The 22706-nt window shown below is 44.7% G+C and overlaps 1 protein-coding gene across 8 annotated transcripts; it reads right to left on the bottom strand.

The window, feature by feature from the left end:
• Nucleotides 1–298: 298 nt before the first annotated feature.
• Nucleotides 299–20565, bottom strand: TPM1 (tropomyosin 1). 8 transcript variants are annotated; one of them, XM_063169280.1, is made up of 10 exons: nucleotides 20289–20564; nucleotides 19522–19647; nucleotides 19217–19342; nucleotides 12491–12624; nucleotides 11175–11292; nucleotides 10686–10756; nucleotides 9798–9873; nucleotides 9202–9264; nucleotides 8872–8941; nucleotides 299–1254 (listed from the first exon to the last, which is right to left on the bottom strand). In XM_063169280.1, exons 1-10 carry the CDS (start codon nucleotides 20400–20402, stop codon nucleotides 1172–1174), a joined length of 981 nt encoding a protein of 326 aa, XP_063025350.1. In that variant the 5' UTR covers nucleotides 20403–20564; the 3' UTR covers nucleotides 299–1171. The 8 variants fall into 8 exon arrangements, with proteins under 8 accessions (XP_063025350.1, XP_063025346.1, XP_063025345.1 ...); XM_063169278.1 differs by lacking the exons at nucleotides 299–1254; nucleotides 19522–19647 and adding exons at nucleotides 5863–6068; nucleotides 7487–7565 and having other exon boundaries at nucleotides 20289–20563; XM_063169281.1 differs by lacking the exon at nucleotides 299–1254 and adding an exon at nucleotides 7321–7565.
• Nucleotides 20566–22706: the final 2141 nt, after the last annotated feature.

Here is a 22706-nt window from a genome sequence, read left to right as displayed (position 1 = left end):
TTGGTCAATGATGAGTAATTCTGCAAAGTTCTACCCTCTGCTATGGGGTAATTGCCTCCTGCACAGAGCTGGGCATGCAGTGGAGTGCCAGGGACAGGCTCCTGCAGTGTGGCCCCCAAAGGGTCCCTCTGAGCAGCTGCACATCCACATCTGTCCACAGCACCCCATTTCCATAGCTGGGCCTAACAACACAGCAAAGACCCAGAGCCAGCGTGTTACCAGTGATCCACACCACGAGAGACACTGCACAATGCACAGGAAACTGATGTGATGAGAAACAAACCACAGGAGGACAAGATTTACAAAATGTCCTAAAATGTGCATTTTATTTCATATCATTATACAATGTTTACATACAGGTATACTTTTAAGACTGCTCAAAGAAAGTGTGAAAAAAGTGAGGCAAATATCAGTTTAAAAATTCCTCCCCTACCCCAAACCCCCACAAATAAAATACATTTTAACACAATCTCTTCCAAATTAATGTTTTGTCCTGAATTTATTGAATCTTTCATTTCAACATGAAAAATACAATCGAATGAAAACTCAAGGTGAAATGCTGACCTACACTTCTGTATTGAGTTGCAAGAATACAATTTAAAACCTTCAGAAGCCTTCACTTGTCTCCACTGCTTATATATCTTCGTTTTAATGAATTAGAAGGCACAGAAAGTCCAAATTCTCACAGACCAGTCAAGTTCTGATAAAAATAAATTACTGTGCTGGACATCTCCTGACTTGTCTGATATCAAACAAAAGACTTCAAGTAGAACCTTTTGTTCAAAATAGCACCATTTCCACCTGATCTCTCTGGAACACGAATCATTCTTCTTGTGTAAAAACTGTAGTTGGCACTTGAGGTGGGACACTTTCTGCCACAGCCAGGATTCTTCAAAGACTAAGCAATTGCTGAATTGCATACCAAATTGCTGAACTCTCTACAAAGTGTAGGTAACATTTTTGTTGGGAAATGGCACGTTTAAACCATAATGTAATGTCATTTAACCCGCATATGGCTTGCCCATTTTGGTGTTTCCCTGACCCCTGCTCCATAATTTAGCAGATGTTCTTGTGACTGGTGAAAATAAAATAAAGACATGTTTATGGGGCTTCACGGCAAGCAGGTGTAAAAATAAACAAACAAATAGTGTGGTTGCCACTAAGAAGGTTTTCACATGTTGTTTAACTCCTGTAAAGTTTGATCCAGCATCTGATGCATATTAAGGTTTTCTTCTTTGGCATGCGCCACTTTCTCTGTTGTGGGATTAGAAAATTAAAACATGAATAGCAGTTCTTTGGAGGCACTGAACATGAAGGCATGCAATCATCATTTCTCTCAGAGGGTTTAGAAAGTTAAGAAATGTGCATGCTCATAAATATCAATGTTTCCAGATAACACAACTAGAGAGAATTCCAAATTAATAAAACAAACAGCAAGTAATGCAAGTTTGGAACTGTTCACAGCTGCATTTGTTAAGGAAATGCACTGCCAACAGAGACACAATGCTCTGGAAACTCTTTGCTTATAGGTGAGATAAAAAAGCAGCTTTTTTTTTTCTTTTTTTTAAGTAGGCAATTAAGAAAATAAGTTCTTTGCAGCTACACAATTAATGGTTTCATAGATTTCAAAAACACAAAGAACAAAAAAATTAAAATTATTTTAGTTTTCAGTGAAGTGACCTTTAAGAAATTTATTTCTTCTAGAAAATAAATTAACTCTAAGTTAGTAGCCTTATGCTGCATGCACACTTTTATAGGACAATCACTTAACACACATAGTTAATACAATAAATGAGCATAATGTTCTGGTGGTGCATCCCACCAGTAATAGTAACTTCACACTATGCAAGCATACCTTTAACTCATTGGGTATTGTCAGATGGAGCTCCCATTCTTTTTTTTTTTAATGTCAAATACAAGCCAAATTCATAGTAAGGCAAAATTATTTTATCAAAGTCTCCAGACAAAACAGCTGTAGTATCCTTTAAGTTGGTTTTGAAATACAGAAATATGGATTCTAGTGAATATTTTTCTCTCACTGTGGTAAAAATCTTAGGGCCAATTAATGTTGGATAAAGTGAGTGCCTTTCTGCAACACAGGCTGTTACTTTTTACATACTGTTAGTGAAATGCTGTAGCTCTTTACTTAAGTAGAAAGAAACTACTGCACAGCAGAAGAGCTTAGTGCTCCTCCAAAATAGATGTGCAGACACACAATGAAAAGCCTCATCCAGAAGAAGCATTTCCAGATTTTCCCAAGAGAATTTCTTTCATTAATTTACCACAGAATTAACAGGAAAAAAATCCATTTCTAAGTTTCTTGCTTCTTTCTACAATTACTAATTCATTTTTAAAGGAAATTTGGAAGGAGGTGGTTTCAAACAAGGTAACAACACAGTCCCACTAAAGTTTAATCCTCATTCAATGCCAGCTTTAGTTCATTAGTTAGGCGACTGTTTTGCTCAAGTTGCTGGTAGAGTTGGTCTGTACAGGCAGCAAGCAGGTTAGAAGAGAAAAAAAGAGGCAGAATGAAGACAGATTAGACAGAGAAAACAGTTAAATAAGAGTTACTAAAGAAACTGGTCACATGACAGACAGTTCAGTAACATAGAGAGAAACATTTTACCTCTGTTTCTAGAACTCTAGCAATAGCTGCTCCAAGGAACAGCTATTGTACATAGCAAGAACTGGCTAAGAATCCTGTTGTGGGGAACAGCTGTGAGACAAAACTGCAATAGAAATGGAAGAACTGCAGCTATACTCCTAATAGTACTAAGTCTTACTTTACTCTTCTGTACAGTGTGTGAATTTGTTTTATTGAGTGCCATTTTTCTTTGCAAGCTATTTAAAGTGTAGTGGAACCTCATCTGCCAGTAGAGAAAAAGCAACTGCACCACAGCCAGCATAAGTAACAGCAGGAGAGATGCCCGTAGGCAGCCACCACCAGGTCTGCCTCAGCCCACACTCCTTTCCTAGCAAGTCTGATGGGCTGAAATGTTATTTTTGATAAGTAAATATTACTGCTGTTACTGGAATCCACACATTTTGATACCTTCAAGTTGCTGAGTTTTATTTTGTACGAAAACAGACTCACATTTGGTGAAAATGAAAAGGAAGGATGAACACTTTGCTCAAAAACAGCAAACAGAGAGGACAATTTGTGCTGGAACAGAACAGCCACAGCCATGTTGTGACAGCACATTAAGTGAGAGTTCTCTGCAGAGTGAAAAAAATGTTCCACAATGGCTTTTGATATCTTGTGCTCTCAAATTGTCCATGCCCTTCTCAATAACTGCACTCCTGACCTCTTGATCCCAGATTATTCCCCTGCAGGAAATGACTGTTTCTGACTGTTCCACAAGCTGCCTAACAGCTTCCACAGGAATCCCCTTCCCCTGCAGGCACTGGACACAGCAAAGGCAAAGCTGTGCAGTGAGCTGCTCTGCAGGACATGCTTGCATGGTGAGCAACTCCTCCCAGCTTCCTCCCCAGCCAGCTCAGCAAAGCCAGGGCATTTCACAGCTCTGATCCTGCACCAGTGACAAATGGATCTTGTCCCTCTCACCATGATAACGCCACATATATGTGGGAAAAAGCAAAACCTTACACTAACTAAAATTTCACTTTGTCTGGCAAAATGTATGTAGCTGTTATTCAAAAATGAATCATGTGAAATTACTCTTATTATCATCAGAGCAATCTCCTCTCTGACTGAGGCAGAGATTTACAGTATTTCTCGACTTCCAAAACAACTAAATCCCCCAGCAAAGCAGGGAAAGCACTTCCCAAGAGTACAGTGAGCCCTGGATTCCCATGGGCAATGTGTCCATGTGCTCCAGGGGCAGAGGCTGGCTCTGCAGGAGCCCCAGCAGCCAAGCAGAGTCAGCAAAGCTCAAAGCAGAGCCCAGAGCCAGCCCTGCACTCCCGGGAAGAAGCCTCAGGCACAAAAGCAGCCAGACATGGTACAATACCACAAGTGAGGGTGACCCGAGTGCTGAGCCACAACAGCTCCCTGCAGTGAGGATCAGAGCAGCAGGAACTCTGCATGCAGCTTCCTGGGGCTCTACACTGCACTGCTCACTTCCAGTGCTCTGTCCAGCAATCTGCCATCCCTCAGTGCAGAGCTGATCATGTGTGACTGACACAAAAGGCAAAATTTTAATACTGATGTTTAAAATCACTATGTTAAAAATTGACAGGTTCCTACAATGGATTTTGCCTTTTTTGTTTACTTTTCTTAAGAAACACCAGTACTGCAAGGAATTGAGTGGACAAAAAACTCTGCTAAAACAATGAACCTAAACACAATAAATGAAGTAGCTGGAGTTGCTGTAGCATATTTTACTCTGGCTCAGATGACAAGTTACAGTTGACCACAATCCCCTGCTCCTGCATTTGTGAAGTTATTAGCCTCAGTCATTTTACAAATGCTCATTCCATTATATTTGGTTAACTTTTATATATCCCATTCTATCTGGTTACCCTTCACACACAGCCACTTACTGTGGCACTTGAGGAGTGGTAAGTTACTGAACTTTATTACTTGAACTGTGTGTGATTGCTGATTTGTATCCTGCATTTGGGGTTCTGTCCCCAGCCAGCAACATCAGGATGTGTCAGAGGTAGAGAACTGGGATATGGCAAAGTTATCCAAGAATGGCAGGCCAGGAAGGGCATGCATCCATCCCAAGCCTTATTGGGAAAACAAGTTTTGAGGAGGGGAGAAAATCTACTTTAGAGTGCACTGTTGAATAATCTTGAAGCTCAACAAGAAAGAGACATTTACATTCTTCTAAAAGTTAAAAACTACAGTTCAGCTATGGTACAATGAATTTATTTAGCTTTGGTGACTTAGGAACTTTAGCAATATATAGAGTTAAAGTATCACCAGAAATCAATCTGGTTTTCGCTTCCATGTGAACTGGAAAATAACTTCTTTCACTGTGATGTAAATAAAGTTAAAATAAGGCAATAAACACCCTAGTTGCAAATAACAATACAAAAAGAGCACAAGATGTCAGTATTTAATGCTTCATCCTTAATCAGACAGTGACAAATCAGCAGAAACCTGAAATCCATGATGTTCCACTTTGCAGCAGAGTAATTTCATTAACAGCATAATCACTAGAATTTTCCTACTCCAGCTTTGAAATATTTCTCATGAGTCTGCAATTCAAACTCAGAAGTCTGAACTAAGCACAAGTAGAAAGCTACTGAAACCTCCCCAATGAACTTCCAATACTATCATGCCACTCAAGAAAAATATATTGTAAAAACCCCAGAATGTTAGCAAGCATCATCTTTGCTGAATAACTGAGGTGTGAAAGAGGGAAAACTTTTTTTGCAAGACATTTCAAGGATTATTTTTGGGTGAAAAAAATAAAGTTTATGATGCTGCCTCTTTAAATCTGTTTCAAATATATAAGTTAATGAACAAAGACATTTAAATAGAGATAAGAAGTCTTCAGCATAAAGCTAGGAAAAGATTTTAGGCTTTAAAGTGAAAAATCTGGTTACATCAAGGATGTAAATGCTCCCTCAGCCAGGCTCCCATGACCAATGACCCCAAGGAAGTAGTGACCTTGCAAATTTTGTCCTAACAATAACAACTGGAAGAGTTCCTATTACATCTATTTGTCATTTTATCTGCAGCAGAGTTTGAGAAAAACTAAGATAATAACTGGTCAGTTTTCACACACTGCACTTGCTGGCTTGGCATTGTCAACGTTCAGGCAAAAGTGTTTTCAGCTAAAAAATGAAAACACCAAAAAATGAAATCCCTAATGGCATAAAAGCGCAACTTTTATTAATAACTTAAATAGTTACTTAAATAAATAAAAGGCAAAGGAATAGCAAAAGGGATACAGCTGGGATATTTATTTTACATTGAGAATTGTAGTTTCTGTACAGCAGAGCACAAACAGAGCATGTTCTGAGACAGGTGATAGAGGAAGAGTCAACTAAGCTAGAAGACAGGACAATGAGCCCATGAAACATCCAAAGCTTGGAAAGATGTTTTATCCAACCCGATGAAGATGTCTTTGGAGAACTGAAGCAAAGAAAATTATCTGCATGAAAAGAAAAAGTGAGATAAGGTAGAAAATGAAAAAAGGTGCAGAAAGACTTTCAAAAAAGCAGCAATGGCACAGCAGAGCCCAGCATGCTGAGATGACTATGCTAGGGAAACAGCACACCATGCTGGGACTGGAATGATACAGTCATGTCCTCATATACCAGTAGACTACAATTTTAAATCTGTTTTCCACTTAGAAATATCCCAAATTGAAGAAATATTGTAATCTCTGTATAAAGAGGAGGAAAAAAGAAATCCATTTGCTTGATAAGCCACTAAGCAAAACCATATGTTGGGGAGGAATTTGAAAACAAAAGAATCAAAGCATACAAAGCAGGCAACATGAGACCTCTACTAAAATGTTGGTAGAGAGAAGGAGGAAAGTAATGAACAGACATGGGGACAAAAACAACAAGAAGAAAAAAACATTTAAAATATGGGTGCAAACAAAATAGGTTTCAAGCTCAAAGACATAAGCAAACCTTATGTCCTGTTGAAAGCATGCCTGGGTTTCCAAAAGGGAATGCTGGGACTAAACATTGCTAAACCTCCTAAGCACCAGAGAGCCAGAGCTCTTCCCCTGTCCCATGTCAGCTGCAGTGTCCATGCATGGGAAGGTGGAGGTGGCACAGCTGACCTCTGTTCAGAGTCACTTTGTGTCAAACTCTGCACTGAGCAGTCACACCTTACAGCTGCTGACTCTCCTACTTTCCTGCCACTCTTTATTTTTCTCCTTATGACTAAAGTTGGTATTACCACATTTTTGGTGTATGCAAATAAAATTACTACTGCTACCCAGAAGAAACCTACAAATTGTTGCCTTTATGGGTTTAAATGACAAGGCATTTTCAATCCATTTCCACACATGGAATTCAGTGATAACAGTTGAAATTTTCAAAGCAGTTATGAAAATTTAGATAAACACTTTCTACTGTCATTAACAGAGAATACAGCTAAATCTAAATTTCTCTGACATTTTTGCAGGAACTTTGCCAGAGCGAAAATTGTGACAGCAGGCAAAGGAATACACTCTGAATGCAACACATACCACAGCAATTTTCTTTGGTAAAACAAACATGATGTGCCTGGTAGATAATGTTTGAACAGAGGTGAACTGAAAGGATAAACACAGAGCTACAAACAAAGGGCAACCACAAGACACAAGGATCGCAGACACAGAATCAAAAAAGTAACCACAAGCTTACAAAATCACCATGAGTATTTACCAGGCTTGGCACAACACTCACCCACACTTTGCCAGGGTAAAGCAATTGTTCATGGTATTTTGTACACCTATTGTCTCTAAAGGAAAGCATCTCCCACTACACAGGGAGCATCATTTCACAAGGGCGGAAGGGCGCAATCAGTGAGGGCAGGGAAGCAGCAGCAGGCACAGGCTGGGAGGACATTTACATGGAAGTCATATCATTGAGAGCGTGGTCCAGCTCCTCACTGATGGCTTTGTACTTCAGTTTCTGAGCATAGAGCTCATCTGGTGTTCCCCCAGCAAAAGCAGAGGTGTGCAAGGAAATGGAGCAGGGTCGTGGGATGGAAGGTGAGGTGGTGAATTGGGGATACCATCCAGAAGCCATAGGAAATGGGAAGAGTGCACAGAAAGAAGTGTTGTGACAGACAAAATGAAACAAAATTAGAGAAGAATAAAAGAAAGAAAATAGCGAACAGTTCTATGCAAGAAAATAGTGAACAGTTTTATGCAACAAGTTCATTAACTGCACTGCCAACGGGGTAACCTGTGATATACAGAAAACCAAGAAAAAAGAATACAAAAGAATACAAAATACAAAAATCCATGTTTCAGTGTCATGGATTTTTGTTTTAATGCTTTTTTGTTTTAATCAAGAGAAAACACAGGAGCTAGGTAGAAAAGATCCAAAAATGGGGCTCAAGAAGGACGTTACCATTTTCTACCATTTTTTTTTAAACCACTCTGGCTTGTGTGATTTCAAACTCAGCTTCTTACTGCAATTTTTGTTCCTTCTAAACACTTATCTTTCTTCTCTGCTTCCTTCCTGAGTCAGGGATCATAAATTTTCAGCAGCTACTTAGGCATTTCATCACCTTCATGCAGAATCCAGCCTGCCACACCATGCAATTTAGCTTCTTCAAATCCTACACTTAGTGTAATGCCTCTAAATAGCAAACTCCACAGAACTTCAAATTACAAAGTCCTACTGAATTGTTTTCTCCAGAGGCAGAAAGCACATTCTACTACTCTGCTGCAATTCTGGCAGATTTATCAAAACCTTACAAACAAACCTCTGAAGTGGAATAATCCTTCTGATTATGTATACAATCTATTAGCTTTACCAAAACCCAATAATGGGTCTATGTCACAAAATGCCTGCCCCAACCCACACTTAACACAGTAATAAATTAGGTTAGCTTGCTACACTCCTAACTATTGCAAACATAATGCAACTCTTCATCAGCTCTTTACTAAGATGATAATAACACTTGTCACCTGATCATCTACCCTGTAACATTTATATACTTCCAAATAGAAGAGTATAAAGCAAAAAAATGGAAGGAGTCTTGAGAACATAAGAGAAAAGGCAACAGGCAAGAGCAAAACACTGTTCACCTGAAGCATTTAAGATATCAAAACATCTCATTTAGAAAATATTTTGTCTACTCTTTAGGCAGACCCATTTATAAAAGCAGGACAAGTCAGCCCAGTAGAATTGGGTAATAAAAAAAAAAAGCAATAAAAACCCTCACACAAGAGAAGAATAAGAGATATGTATCTCCACATGAAGTAGAAAAACAGCCCCACATACCTTCTAGGTCATCAATGCTCTTCTCCAGCTTGGTTACTGACCTCTCAGCAAACTCAGCACGGGTCTCAGCCTGCAGTCAGGACAAATACAGACTACTTTAGGAAACACACAGTGCTTAGGAGTAGAAAAGAAATAATTCAAGTGAGGAAAAAAGCACTGTGAGAAGAGGCAAATAATAAGGCTAATATAAACTAATTTCTAGGGGAGATATTTAACAGCAAACTTTTTCCAAAATGGTATGCTCATCCTTGCACCATCAAAGTAGTGTTTGTACTAAAAGAATCAAAGGTGCACTGGAAAATATGTTGCAAAGAACAGCTCTCATTTTACCTCCTTCAGTTTGTCAGTCAGAACTTTAATCTCCTCTTCATACTTGTCTTCTTTCTGTGAGTACTGTAATTAGAAAGAGGATCACTGGTATTAGATGGGTATTCTAAATATACCCAACAAAACCCCACCTTGAAACTCTTGTAACAGATTATCTGTACACAAGAAATTGTTATAGGTAAAACAAAATTAATTCCACTTGGAAGGCTGTGGTAATATGGTTTATTACAAGAGTCAAACTTCCCTTGAGTTACATTCCAGTGCAATATGGTGGGAACTTTGAGAAGAAATTAGTACTACAGTTTTAAAGAGGAATGTCTTCTGGAGAAATTTAATGTTAGTGCACAATGCCATTCTGAGGGACATTCTATAATTAACACTTAATCCTGTCAGAATACTCAACAGAACCAATGTGGCCAAATAATACTGACCTATTTGGAATTACAAGATATGCTATGTATGGAATTGAGTAATAAATCCAAATGCCTCTACTGACAACAGCCCTGCAGAAATGCTGCAAAGTGATTGGCATACAAAGAAAACTCCACAGGCCAGCTGACAGGGTAAGGGACACATTCTCACAGAAGTCTCTAGCCTACCTTCTCAGCCTGAGCCTCCAGCGACTTCAGGTTGTTGGTCACAGTTTTCAACTCCTCTTCAAGTTCAGCACATTTGCTGTTATTTCGGAGGTAAGGCAGGAAAGGGGAGGATGGAAGATTCAGTCAAGCAAAAGAAATAGGAGAAAATAGGGGGAAAAGATAGAGAAAAATGAAAACCATTACAGGGCAAAAGAACGGCCTCAAAAGCAGCTGATCCATCACAGACTGAAAGCAGCTCTTTGTGATGCCAAATACCAGTTCAAGTGCACATTAAGACAATGACCAGACAGAAATTTATCTACAGCTCTTGGCTTACACAGAAACATTTACAGAGCTTTTACACGTGAGACAGTTCAGCTTCTTTTGGCTGCACAGGAGATCAGTTTTAAAGATAAAAATCAATAAACAAAAAAGAGACCAAAGAAAACCACCAAAGCGAGATGCAAAGAGAGAGTAAAGAGCATAGCAAGGACTTATTTGTTACTACTGAGTGAGCTAACTGGCTATGGAAGCTGAAACGCTTGGGTTGCAGTTAAACCTAAAAACTGTTTATTAGTATCAGTACCTTATCCTCTGCAGCCATTAATGCTTTCAAGGTTTGATCCATTATTCTTAACTGTTCTTCCAGCTGTCGGACTTGGCTGTTAGTGAACACATGAAATGCACAAAAGCCATTCACAAAATCAGTGTGCAGGTACAGCATGCAGTGACAAAACACGCGCACACACAGAGAACACATTTACTTTGGCACCGACCATTTATCTCACCATTACAGTAAATGAGCAAAACATAGCTTGGAGCTGAACACACAGTGTGCTGCCAACGTTTCATGCAGTTACAGTTCTCTTCTAGCACCTCACACAGGTCCCAGGGCAGGTCCACACTTACCTTTCTGATAGCTCAGCACGCTCCTCAGCGCGCTCCAGGTCGCTCTCAATGATCACCAGCTTACGAGCCACCTGCAAGGACAGGCAAGGCACAATCAGGGATGTTATGCTGCTGCACTGCACCTCACCTGCTTCTAGAACCTACAAAGCAGGAGGCCAGGCCTCTTCATTTCTTGGTCAACACATGAGTTGAGATTATGTGATATCTTCATTATTCATTTGAGACTTAGTTATTGACATTTTTCAAGGCCTCCCTTTCATTCACCAGAGCGTAACTGGTGAATGAAAGATCACCAGTTTAGTGAAAGATCTAAGCTCAGATCTCCTGTCACCTTGTCCCTTGAGCTATCCGAGTGCCTGATTTTCCTTCCATAGCTGTGGAGAGGGGTGTTTGTGATCTTTTGAACTTAAAAGGCAAAAGAGAAAAACAAAAATTCCAGGCCCAGCCTCATGGGCTTCAGAGAGAGATGACCTGCACTCAAAGACTGACCTCTTCATACTTGCGGTCAGCCTCTTCAGCGATGTGCTTGGCCTCTTTGAGCTGGATCTCCTGGATTTCCATCTTCTCTTCATCCTTCTGGGCCCTGTTTTCAATGACCTTCATTCCTCTGAAAAACGTGAAAAACAGGAAATGCAAGGTTCAGGGTTTGCCAGTTTATCTCCAGCCCTGCTCCTTGTGGTATGTGACTTTCAGACGGTGGTATTCAGGTGAGTGAAGCACATCAGACACATGAGTCCTCACACCATAGATTTAGTCCTGTGCACTTACATTTCAGAAGTTCAAGGAACAAAACATGACTTAGGAAGAAAGAAAAAATGTGATTTGTTTAGCTCATACTGTAATTCAGCTGTAGAATTATTTTTCATTTTAAACTGCAGGAAACGCTCCCCTTACAGAAAGGTTAACAAAGTGTGTTGCTTCGACAGACCTAATAAGACTGAAAGCAACTGTGCTTTTACACTCATCATCAGCATGTAGAACCCTTGCAGAACTGAAAAGAGCCATGTCTATGGGCCAGACTCCCCTGGGTTTTGCCATGTCAGAGCCCTAGAAGCTCCCTGTGCTCTCTAAAAGCAAAATTGAAATCCTTCATAACAAGAAACACTGTGTGTTGCACATGTTTGATATAAAATTACCTTAAATGTTTCCAAACACATCGTGAGTCTGGCAAATTTCCTTTGAACAGACCCCATTCTTAGTAAGGTAGAAGCACACATGCAGAATGCGTGGGTTTCTTTCACAATAAAAGGTTCTATCACAGCTATAAAGTACCATTGGAAGAAAACAGAAGATCTTCCAAAGTCATGAAGCTCGAGTTCCTAACTTACACTACAGACTTCTGGAAATGTGAAGGAATTATCAGTCTCTTTCCTTTCTTCACCCTCACATACCAATCTTGCCAACAAGAGAACCAAAACCTCTTCCAGCACTTCACTATTCTCCAGGTGAGATTTTCTACCCACAATGAAAGCAAGAATCATCCAACAGCACAAGAATATTACAAGGAGTTGTCATCCAACCAGAGAAGTCTGGGCTGGGCCAAGCAGTTTTCCCAGGATGTGAATGACCCATCAAAAGATCTACCAACTTAAATGTCATCTTCACAACTGGAAAAGAATCCAAGCCCAGATACTTTGGACATTGCTACAGACAAGCTGTTACTGAAGCCCATGTAGGCAAAGGAAGAGCAGATTACACATATTCAGAGACCTAGGAGTGGTTTAATTTATGTCCCTAACCCACACCCTGGCAATTATGATCTTTGTCATAAGGGTAACAATCCATCCAGGTGTGGCTCCACCCACCTTTCACTCTCATCTGCAGCCTTCTCAGCCTCCTCCAGCTTCTGCAGGGCAGTGGCCAAGCGCTCCTGAGCCCGATCCAACTCCTCCTCAACCAGCTGGATGCGTCTGTTCAGAGAAGCTACTTCACTCTCAGCCTAAGCACAGGAAAAACACAAATTAATTCATAGTAAGGCACACATCTTCTCTTGTACAAGGTTACCCCATTACCTGCTAGTGCCACTTAACAACACTTTGTCATTTCTGACTTCATCCATTAAAAAGTCCATACACAGAGATGTGCATGATTGAATTGTGAAGTTATTGCTTAACAGAGGAAAAAAGTGATTAATGCTTGCTTTCAACGAAGCACATCAAGGACTGTACAATTTGTACTAGAAAGAACTGCACAGGAAGAATTGTGCACCATTACCCAAATATTTTCTGTTATTGTATTTGCAGACATTAATTACAGACCATCCCTTTTTCAAATCAAACCAACACAAGCTAATTACTCAATTCTTCTGTTACCCCAATTCCTATATTTATGACCTTTCACCATATTTGGCAAGAATTTTCCCGACATTTCCTTGAGTCCTGTAAGAAGGGTTCAGTGTAAACATGTAAAAACACACCTGGAGCAGCATTTGCAACAAGACAGCTGCCACAGAGAGAATTTGAGGACATTTAAAAAGTGCCCCAACACCCAGAGGTTTTGTTTACAGGCAAGCTGTGCAAGGGTTGACAAAAAAGGCACCAGCAAGGTCCCTGATACAGGCAGCAATCCCTCCAAACATCCTTTTTTTTTTTCCTCCCATAGTTCCATCCTCAATCTTCCCCTAAATTTGCTTTTCTTGAATTACTTGTTCACTTAACTTTCTGTACAACACTTGCAACTCATCTGCCTCTTATCACTACAAGCTATTATATACTACAGCTCCAAACCTAAGTTTGCAATGTAAGTTCTAAAACATTCTTCTTATGGTAACCTCATCATTAAACTTACTTTCTTTCAAAACTATATTAAGCACAAAGTATACATAAAAGGGTAACTATTCTAAAAAGTTAATTACTTCAGAGAATAACACTTAATTAGTACTGTAAACATATATATTTGCTATATGTGAGGAAGTACACATCTGAATTTCCTATGACGTCTTTTGAGGGGAAAACCAACCCTCTAACAAAAGTGGATACCAAAAGTATCAGTTTGGTACTTTTTCTTCTCTAACCAGAGTTGTCCATATCAAAGATTTTATAACTGGACAGAGTTGTCCATATCAAAGATTTTGCTGTTCATAACACAAAAAAGAATAACTTACAGACCAGACAAATAAAACAACCTTTGACATAAAAGCAACAATGTCCAGCTAGAATGACTGAAAGTAACACATGAACAGGGAAGCAATTATATCTTTGAACATTAATATGCATTGGCAGTGAACACAGAACCAGAAGGAGAAGAGACTTCATCCTCAGAGATCCACATTAATCCAAATATAAAGTATTTAGCTATGTAACCAGAAAGTAGTATTGAAAATCTCTGGTTTTGGACTTCTGGCTTTAAAACAGTAAGAATTTGAACTTTCACATTTAAGAAAGAAAATGACCCTTCATAAAGGCTACCCTAGGGAAATTTGTAATGTTCAAGTTAATTATTATCATGTCAAGACTGCTCATCATGATAAGAGCAGAAAATGTGGTTCAAAACACAGGGTGACTAAAGTTCAAGTTTTCACTTCCTGCTCCAGTAACTCACTAAGGATTTACCAATCAGCCTTATATGGCCCCATTACTCTTCTGCAGAGCAGGACTTCTCTCCTTATATGGCAAGGAAGGAAAAAACCCCAGTGACATTCGGGGCACTCCCACTGCTACCATGCAAACATAACCCATGTTTCTGCCGTGGCACTTACACACCACATATTTTTACAATGAGTGATGACATGGATAAGTTACCACTGGGTGTTAATTATCACTATTATAAGGGAGATTCTGTTTTCCAGAAGGAGGAAGAAAAATGCATTTTAAAAAAGTGGTTACCAACTCGAGATGCATGCACCCAAACCAAGATTCTTCTTTAAGGGAATGGCTGCTAATCACAGCCTTGAAACTTTTAACAATCTGGTATAACAATCAAAAGCTGCAGGCTGTGCTATGTTCTGGCACAGCTGAAGCTTTTTTGTTGTTTGCATGTTTGTACCTTGCACAGGAAGAAGCAAACCCTCACCTAACAACCCTGGCTGGTCACATGCCATACATGCACTGAGGAAAGAGCAGATTCACACCTCAGCTCTTGCTGCAGAGCTCTCACAGCCTCCCTCCTCAAGCATGCAGAAATACAGCTGCAACAATAGCCAGCCCTGCAGAAAAGCACACGTCTACATGTGCCTGGGAGTTCAGCTTTTTCAGCCTTTATTCACCCGAACACTGACCCCTCCACACAAAAACCTAAATACCATGTAAATGTACTCTGCAGAATTTCACATCATCCACATAAACCAACTCCAGGGAAGAGATATACATTAACCTTTAGGGTCCTAAGCCTTACTGCAATATAGCTGAACTCTTAAGGGAAGCCTTCTTACTCCAGAAGGCTGTAACCACTCCTCCAGCACTATTCCTTCTGCCACAAAAGTTAACAGCAAAACTTTCCTTTTCAATAGAAATTCCTTAATTCCTGGTCAGAATAATACATGTTACTGAAAGTAGCAATTTCTGTGTCCTTTACTCCACAAAGATTAGAAAACAAGTACAAGTTTTTAAAAAAACAGAAACCCTTATGAAATGACTTATGGCTGTTTGCTGAAAAAGCCAGATATGCCAAGTGATCTGCAAGAATGCAATAGTTACACAAGCACAAGTGGCCATATTTTGCTCCAGAAGGAAGATCACCTGCAAGTAATCAGGAGGTTCTTCTTTTGAACTTACTGCCCAGAATGTGTAGAAAGGTCCATATTATAAGGAAATCAAATAATCACAATTTTTTCTATTGTAATAAACCACACAAGAACTTTGCTCTTTTGCTTTGTTTTTATGCAACCACTGAAGACACTAAAACTGCCTCAAAGAACACTGTACATTTTACAGCAGGAAACATTCAGCTACAGCTGCTGGAACTCCCAAAGGTCAGTGATAAGACAAAGAACAGCCCTATCAGTTTGGTTTTTTTTTATTGTGATTGCCACCCATAATTACATTTCTCTGCTACGTAAGCCTGTGCTGCTCTCACCTGATCCTGCTCTGCCTGAAACCAAGCCCACTGTTCCTTTCCCCTCTTGGCGAGGGGCTTTGGTGAACAGCACACACCGCAGGTGTTCAGTGGCTGGGGTTGTTGGGGAGTTGTCAGGTACCATCTCAGGTGCACTCCTGCGTACTTCCAACAGCCGCCATGCTGACTTCCTTCACAAATGAACTCGGATAAGAGAACTAGGACTTGTGGGGAGAAACACCCCCCAAGTGTAAAACCTTGCTCATAGCCTAATACAAAACAACTAACCTCAAACATCTCGCCAAAGTGCGAGCTCACTCCAGCTCGGGCTTTTGCCGCTGCCCAGCACACCCAGCGCTGTCTCTGGGCGCGCTCACCTGGGCCCGGCCCACGCAGCACTCGGGTTACCGAGCCGGGGAAGGCAGCGCCGCGGGCCGGCCAGCAGCCCGGCAGGTAGCAGCCAGCGGCCCGGCAGGTAGCAGCCAGCGGCCCGGCAGGTAGCAGCCAGCGGCCCGGCAGGTAGCAGCCAGCGGCCCGGCAGGTAACAGGCAGCGGCCCGGCAGGTAACAGGCAGCGGCCCGGCAGGTAACAGCCAGCGGCCCGGCAGGTAACAGCCAGCGGCCCGGCAGGTAACAGCCAGCGGCCCGGCAGGTAGCAGCCAGCGGCCCGGCAGGTAGCAGCCAGCGGCCCGGCAGGTAGCAGCCAGCGGCCCGGCAGGTAACAGGCAGCGGCCCGGCAGGTAACAGGCAGCGGCCCGGCAGGTAACAGCCAGCGGCCCGGCAGGTAACAGGCAGCGGCCCGGCAGGTAACAGGCAGCGGCCCGGCAGGTAACAGCCAGCGGCCCGGCAGGTAGCAGCCAGCGGCCCGGCAGGTAGCAGCCAGCGGCCCGGCAGGTAGCAGCCAGCGGCCCGGCAGGTAGCAGCCAGCGGCCCGGCAGGTAACAGCCGCCTTGTCGCACGGCGGTGAAGGAAGCGGCCTCCCGCCCGCCAGCCGGGGAGGCAGGCGGAGCACCGCGCCCCGGGACCCGCACCCCGAGCCCCGCACCCCGGGCCCAAGCCGGGTCGAGGGGCGGCCATACCTCCTCCCGCAACGCCCGCTCCTGGTCCACCTCCCGCTGCAGCCGTCCCGCCCGCTCCTCGGCGGCGTCCGCCTGCTCCTGCAGGCTGCGGATCTTCCTGCGCACGGCCTCGAGCGAGCTCATCGCCGCCATGCCCGCACCTCGCCCAGCCCGCGCCGCCTCCCTCCGCCCGCCGCAGCCCCGGAAGTCCCCCCGCGCCGCAGCGCTCCGGGGCGGGGCTGCGGCACCGGGCTGGGACCGGGGCGGGGACGGAGGATGGTCCGGCCGTCCTAGGGATGGGCCGGTCCTGCCCGGGGATCGGCCGGTCCAGAACCGGGATGGGCCGGTCCTGGCCGGGGATGGGCCGGGCCTGGCCCGATCCGACAGCGGTTGGGGTGGTCGTGGCCGGGGATGGACCGCTCCTCAACCGGGATGGGCCGGTCCAGCCCGGGATGGGCCGGTCGTGGCAGGGGATGGGCCGGTGCGGCCCGGTGGATGTGGCGGGGCAGCAGCGCCGCCTGGCGGCAAAGCCCTCGAGCTGCCCCGGAGCGGAGCGGCCCCACCTTTCCCCGCACGCCGCCCCCGTATGAGCGGCGCCGTCAATGCCATCGAGGGACCCGCCAGTGCTGCTGCACCGGCCTGGCTCCTGAGACACGGGCAGGGGACAGGGGGCTGCGGCTGCCCCCTCTCAGCTGGGGTGGCTCCCGGCATGTGCCTGGCTTTGGGACGTGAGTCATACCGGACAGGTAAGATTTTCTCGTCCCAACGAAAGGCGAGTCCATCCCAGTGAGCCGACACTCCCTCCCTGCCTCTGCCCTTTTCCTAAGGCTTGGAACTATCCAAACTAATAAGGTAAATACTGGGTCAACTGCAATGCCCCAAATATACTCTTCATTGACAAAGAAATCCCTAAACTGTCAGACATATTCCATGCATACAAATAGATAAGACATTTACCTCAATGAAAACAAGCCAGACACTCTCCCACCCTCCACCTCAGGGAAGACTGCAAATAAAATTGCCCTCAACTAGCTTCCAAATACTGTTTTCCAGCGGGGCAGGTGGCATGGGAATCAGTTAGGAAGATCCTTAGTTTCAGAAAGGGAATCTAGTAGCATTTCTCCAGTCTTCATCCAAGGCAAGCTATTTCCAAATAGTCTGCATACTTTTCCATATAAGGAATATCTCCCTTGGATCTATATGTGGTTCCTTTGAACAAGCTAAATAAATGTCCTGCTAGGAAGCTGTCTCTCCTATGGCAGCCTGCACAGAGCAGACATCTGATCCACATTATACACGGATCCCTCTCCCCTATTCCTTTGAACACTTCTGTTTGTTAAGTTCTTGGGTTCTCTTTCAAAGCTCTATAACTCAGTTGCCATACTGAAGCTAAGCCTTTTCTTTCTTTATGCATTTTAGAAGTAAAATAAGATAAAAACATGGTGTCTTCTATGTGAAGTTGTTTGTAACATTTCCGTTTCTGAAAGTATCCTTCCTCCCCTGAAATACTTTGCTTGCTTCATTTGTGGCAACTCCTTTTCATTTTGGCTTTGAGGTTGACTTTTAAAGCTGAGCTATAGGAAAAGGAGGGTGACTGCTTGGGAAATGCTGTAGTTTCATCTAATCCCGTAATTCAGACCTGAGATTTACTCAAGGAGAATTGAATTGTCCAACAGCAGCAATAGAGACCAAGACCTTAACTGCAGAGACTCTCATGGTTCCATGCATGCGATCCATTAAATGCACGTCAGGAACAGACAGGTGGGAGGGATGAGGGCCTGGGAGAGGCACAAGCTCTTGCCTTATTACCATATAAAGTGCTGAGCTATATATATCTCCCAGCTTGCTCCCAAGATCCCTGTCCTCTGAACAGCAAAACTAGCAAGTATCATCTTCCAGACAATCTTCTGTCACATAAGACTGAACTTTTCTTTGACAAGTGAAGCAGTTCCACTGATTTCCAAGGGGAAAAAAAAAAACCCCAGGAGAGAACCTTTTATCTCAGGGACTAGTGAGCCAAACCAGTATCTACCAGCAGTTCTAACACATGCATACCTAGGAACAGCTCTCTTGAAATCAGAACTAGCAGTCCTTGCTCGTCTGGATCTCCCTCTCCTGCACCTACTCACTATTAACTCTCTGCTTCTGTTTCACTATCAAGACAATATTGTTCCACCCCGAGTTGTTTTACCATCACCTGAATAGATAAATCACCATTTCTTTACTTTCACATCTAGAGTGGCAAGTACACATAAAAAGCACATGTCAAGTGAGCAGAAACCCAACCAGACACCTCTGATAGTGTGCAAACCTCATGCAGAGAGGCAGTGCTGTGTTTCCCACTCCCTGTCTAGGAGGTGCCTGGACCCAGCCTCCAGCAAAGCTTTGCAGTGCTGCTGAGGAGGAGTCCAGGCTGTCCTGAGCAGAGGGAGCGTGTGGTTTCTCTGTTGGGCTTGTGGTGAAAGGGATGGGGGTAACTTACATCTGTGGCCTTTTTGTCAGCCAGTTCCAACTTTTCCTGTGCATCTTTAAGGGACTCGGAGTATTTGTCCAGCTCATCCTCAGTGGCCTTCAGCTTCTTTTGCAGAGCCACCAGCTCGTCCTCCAGCTGTGATGTGGGTGGAAAGTGGTGGAGAGGGGAGGGCGGGCGGGAAAAGGTGCAGCAGGCAGCGTGATCGTGCAAACGGAGAGGTGCGAGTGCAGAAGAGACAGAAAAGGACAGACAGACAGAGAGAGAAAGAAGGAGAGAAAGTTAGATCCTCTTTGCTTGCAGCACGGGCACGATACCTTGGCAGCATTCTCCTCTGCGGAGAGGAGGCTGTCCTCAGACTTGTGAAGCTCTTCCAGCACTTGGTCCCTTGTATCCTCCGTCCCACGCAATTGCTTTTCCAATTGCACAATGTCACTCTCTAACTAGGTGCACAAGAGGAAATATAACGCACAAATATGTTTCTCACTTGGCTTAGAAAACGGAAACTAATTCATAAAATCACTCTTCCTTTCTCCCTCCTCCTTCAGGATCTCCCAGAAACGTGCAATCAATGCATTCCCCTCCCTCAATCGAGAAGCCCCAGGTGTAAAGGAAGGGGTTTGGAGAAGGACAGTAAAGTGGGGCATGTGTCCGGAGAGGGGCAGGAGGGCAGTCTGAATCGGACACATCTGCTGAGTGATGCTGGAGTGGCCGAACACAGCTTTCGCTGTCCCTTGCCAAAGCGCCGCACATCTGCCCAGCGTTAACCAGGCGTTCAGGGCAGCCTCTCCAAGCCATCCCCCTGTGACAAAGGCACAGAGGCCACGCAGCCATCCCAGGGCCCTGCTCCCCGGCTGGAACGGTGGGGAAGGGGGAAGAACCTCCTGCCGCGGCCCCGGGAACCTCCAGCCTGCCAGGCTGAAGCTCTGCCTCAGGGAAAGTTCAACCAGTTCTGCAGGGGCGCGGGGGTGGAATAGAACAAAGTACGGTGAGGGGGAAGAAGAGGGGTGGAGGTAAAAAAAAGAGAATAGTCTGGAAAGATTTGCGCCCCGGCGCTCGCTGCGCCCGGGCCCTCGGTGCAGACCTGCTTGCTTCTCTCCTCCGCTGCCTTCTTGTCCGCTTCGGCTTGCTCGGCTCTGTCCAAGGCGTTCTCCTTGTCCAGCTTCAGCATCTGCATCTTCTTCTTGATGGCATCCATGGTGGCGGTGGGCTAGGGCGCGTCCCCGCGCGAACTCCTTCCGAAAGAAAAGCTTGGAAAGTTGCGGGAGAGCCCCGAGTCCGGACGCAGGCCCCGGGGGAGCGGAGCGGAGCTGCCGGGCGGGGTTGGTCCGTGCGGGACGGGGCGCCGGCCGAATGCAAGCGGCGGGCAGCGAGCGCCTCACAGATATGTACTTTCCCAGGGGGCTGACTGCATTCCTCAAGACATCCAATACTTTTTTGGAAAGGGCTTTTTTTTTCTTCCCTCCCTCCCTCCTCCTTTCGTCCCTACCCCTTTCCCTCTCTCACTGCCCCCCGGGTTTTTTTGGGAGGCACAGCTTTCCCATTCGCTGCCGCCTGCCATTTGACCGCAGATATGACTATATATGGGATGCGATGGGCGAGGTAAGGCGGGGGAGCAATTTGTTCCCATTTCCAAATAGGCAGGACGGGACATTTCGCTGCTACTCCTGGGAGAAAAAAAAAAAAAAAGAAAAAAGAAAAAAAAAAGGCAGCTCGGCGGGGAGCGGAGGAGACGGGAGCGAAGGCTGCTCGCAGCGGGCAGCGTGTCTGGGTGACACCGGCCCCGTGCTGGAGCCGTCCCCGCCCGTGGAAATCAATCGGTTCTACAGCATCAGGCGGCTGGGGAAGGCGGGGCAGCGGGGCACGGGGGCTGCAGGACGGGCACTGAGGGGTTAATGGCATGCACGTACGGAATGAAAGCGTTCCGAGACCTTCCCCCGGCAGCCCGAGCAGGAGAGGAGGAGGGGGCACCTCTGCTCCACAGCCAGGCTGCTGCTAGTGCGGGCAGCGCCGGGCACCAATCCCAGACTCTGCGGAGAGAGCCGGGCAGGGCTGGCTTTCCGCAGGGACCCACGGCCAGGGGAAGGGGCTGAGTGCCACCCTGACCCCCAGAGCAGGGCCGGGGCACGCAGAGCTTCCCAAGCACACCGCTCTCTGTGCAGCACCGGGGCTCCTGATACTGCGCTTCGGTACTGCACACACAAGGAGTGAACAAAAAAAGCGAACGGGAGCTCCTGCCACCCTCAGCGGGAACGCTGCTGGGGCCATGACCGGCCAGGGCTATCCAGAGCTGCGAGGGAAGGAGCCCAGGAAAAGCTGGGGCACGCAATCTAGCTACAGAGGTGACTTGCACCCTTTCGTAATGCCAGCGAGGGACAGCAGCAGATAGACAATTAACAAAATTACATATAATTAAGTGAAGACCTATTTAATTCACTTCTGGCATGTCTCTCACAGTCTCATCAGCAGAGTGAGCAAGACACAACACGTTGTCCTCAGGACGCACGCTGCCTCGTACAGCGTAGAAAGTACAGGGATGTGCATGAGTCCCACAGGATGTGGGTTACACAAAGAGAAAATTAGGCAGCCTTTGTCTACACTCAATCCTTGTAGCAGAAAATTCCTCCCTGGTGCTGTCACTGCATCAGCTGAGCTGATGTTACTTAGCAGGAGGAGGGAATGTCCTACAACTTCTGGCCCATGGCTCTTACCATGTTACTTAGCAGGAGGAGGGAATGTCCTACAACTTCTGGCCCATGGCTCTTACCAGGGCAGATAAGGGTTGGATTTGCAAAGCTGGCCTTGGAGGCCAGCTCCTGGAGAGCTTAAACAAGCTGCACCACAAAGCCTCAGCTCTGCAAGACAGCAAAGCCCCTGATGAGGGTACAGACCAACAGTTACCGTCCCCAGGTCCTCAGAAAAGCCATAATCTGAATTAACCTAGGAACTGTACAAAATTCAGAGGCTCACAACTTGGCACGGGGATTCATGTGTACTGCTCCTAGGGAGCAGAAGTCCACTGTCAATATAGAAGCTTTCCTTATGCCTACTTAAAGAAAAGCTGATTTCTCACTGCATTGGTTTAATAACCAAATTACTACAACAATAACAGCAAAAATTATTGAGTAAAACATTGCACTTCCACAGAATGTTTCCAAACACAAAAGTATTGAAGAAGTCTACAGATTTAGTTGCAACCACCTCTAAAGTGTAGTTTTTCTCTTTGCACCTACCTTGATTTTACACTATAGTCAGGTAGAACAGATTGGGGCCTTTCTGGGGTAAGTATAGTGAATATTTAAAAGATACCTAGTTACATATTGTTCAACAACCTGAGTGCTTTGTTAAATGTATCAGTATGTTTTAACCCTAGTTTAGGAGAACATATTCCTCTGCCACAGAAGATGCCTTAAAAACAGAGAGTGTCATGGCTGGGAATTCACTGAGGTAGCTGTTCTCACTTTGGGGAAAGAAAATGTCTTGCGAAATTAAACAAACAACT

Source organism: Melospiza melodia, chromosome 15, assembly GCF_035770615.1.
Source record: "Melospiza melodia melodia isolate bMelMel2 chromosome 15, bMelMel2.pri, whole genome shotgun sequence".
Classification (NCBI taxonomy): Eukaryota; Metazoa; Chordata; class Aves; order Passeriformes; family Passerellidae; genus Melospiza; species Melospiza melodia.
Note: the sequence above shows the minus strand (reverse complement) of the source record. Positions and strands in the feature narration are given on the sequence as shown.

Coding starts and splice junctions, on each gene's coding strand:
- TPM1 (XM_063169282.1), bottom strand. CDS start 20,402: ATGGATGCCATCAAGAAGAAGATGCAGATGCTGAAGCTGGACAAGGAG. Junction 11,293..12,490: donor GCTGCAGATGAGAGTGAAAG/GTGGGTGGAGCC, acceptor CACGTTTTTCAG/AGGAATGAAGGTCATTGAAA. Junction 8,942..9,201: donor TGACTGACAAACTGAAGGAG/GTAAAATGAGAG, acceptor TCCTGACTGCAG/GCTGAGACCCGTGCTGAGTT.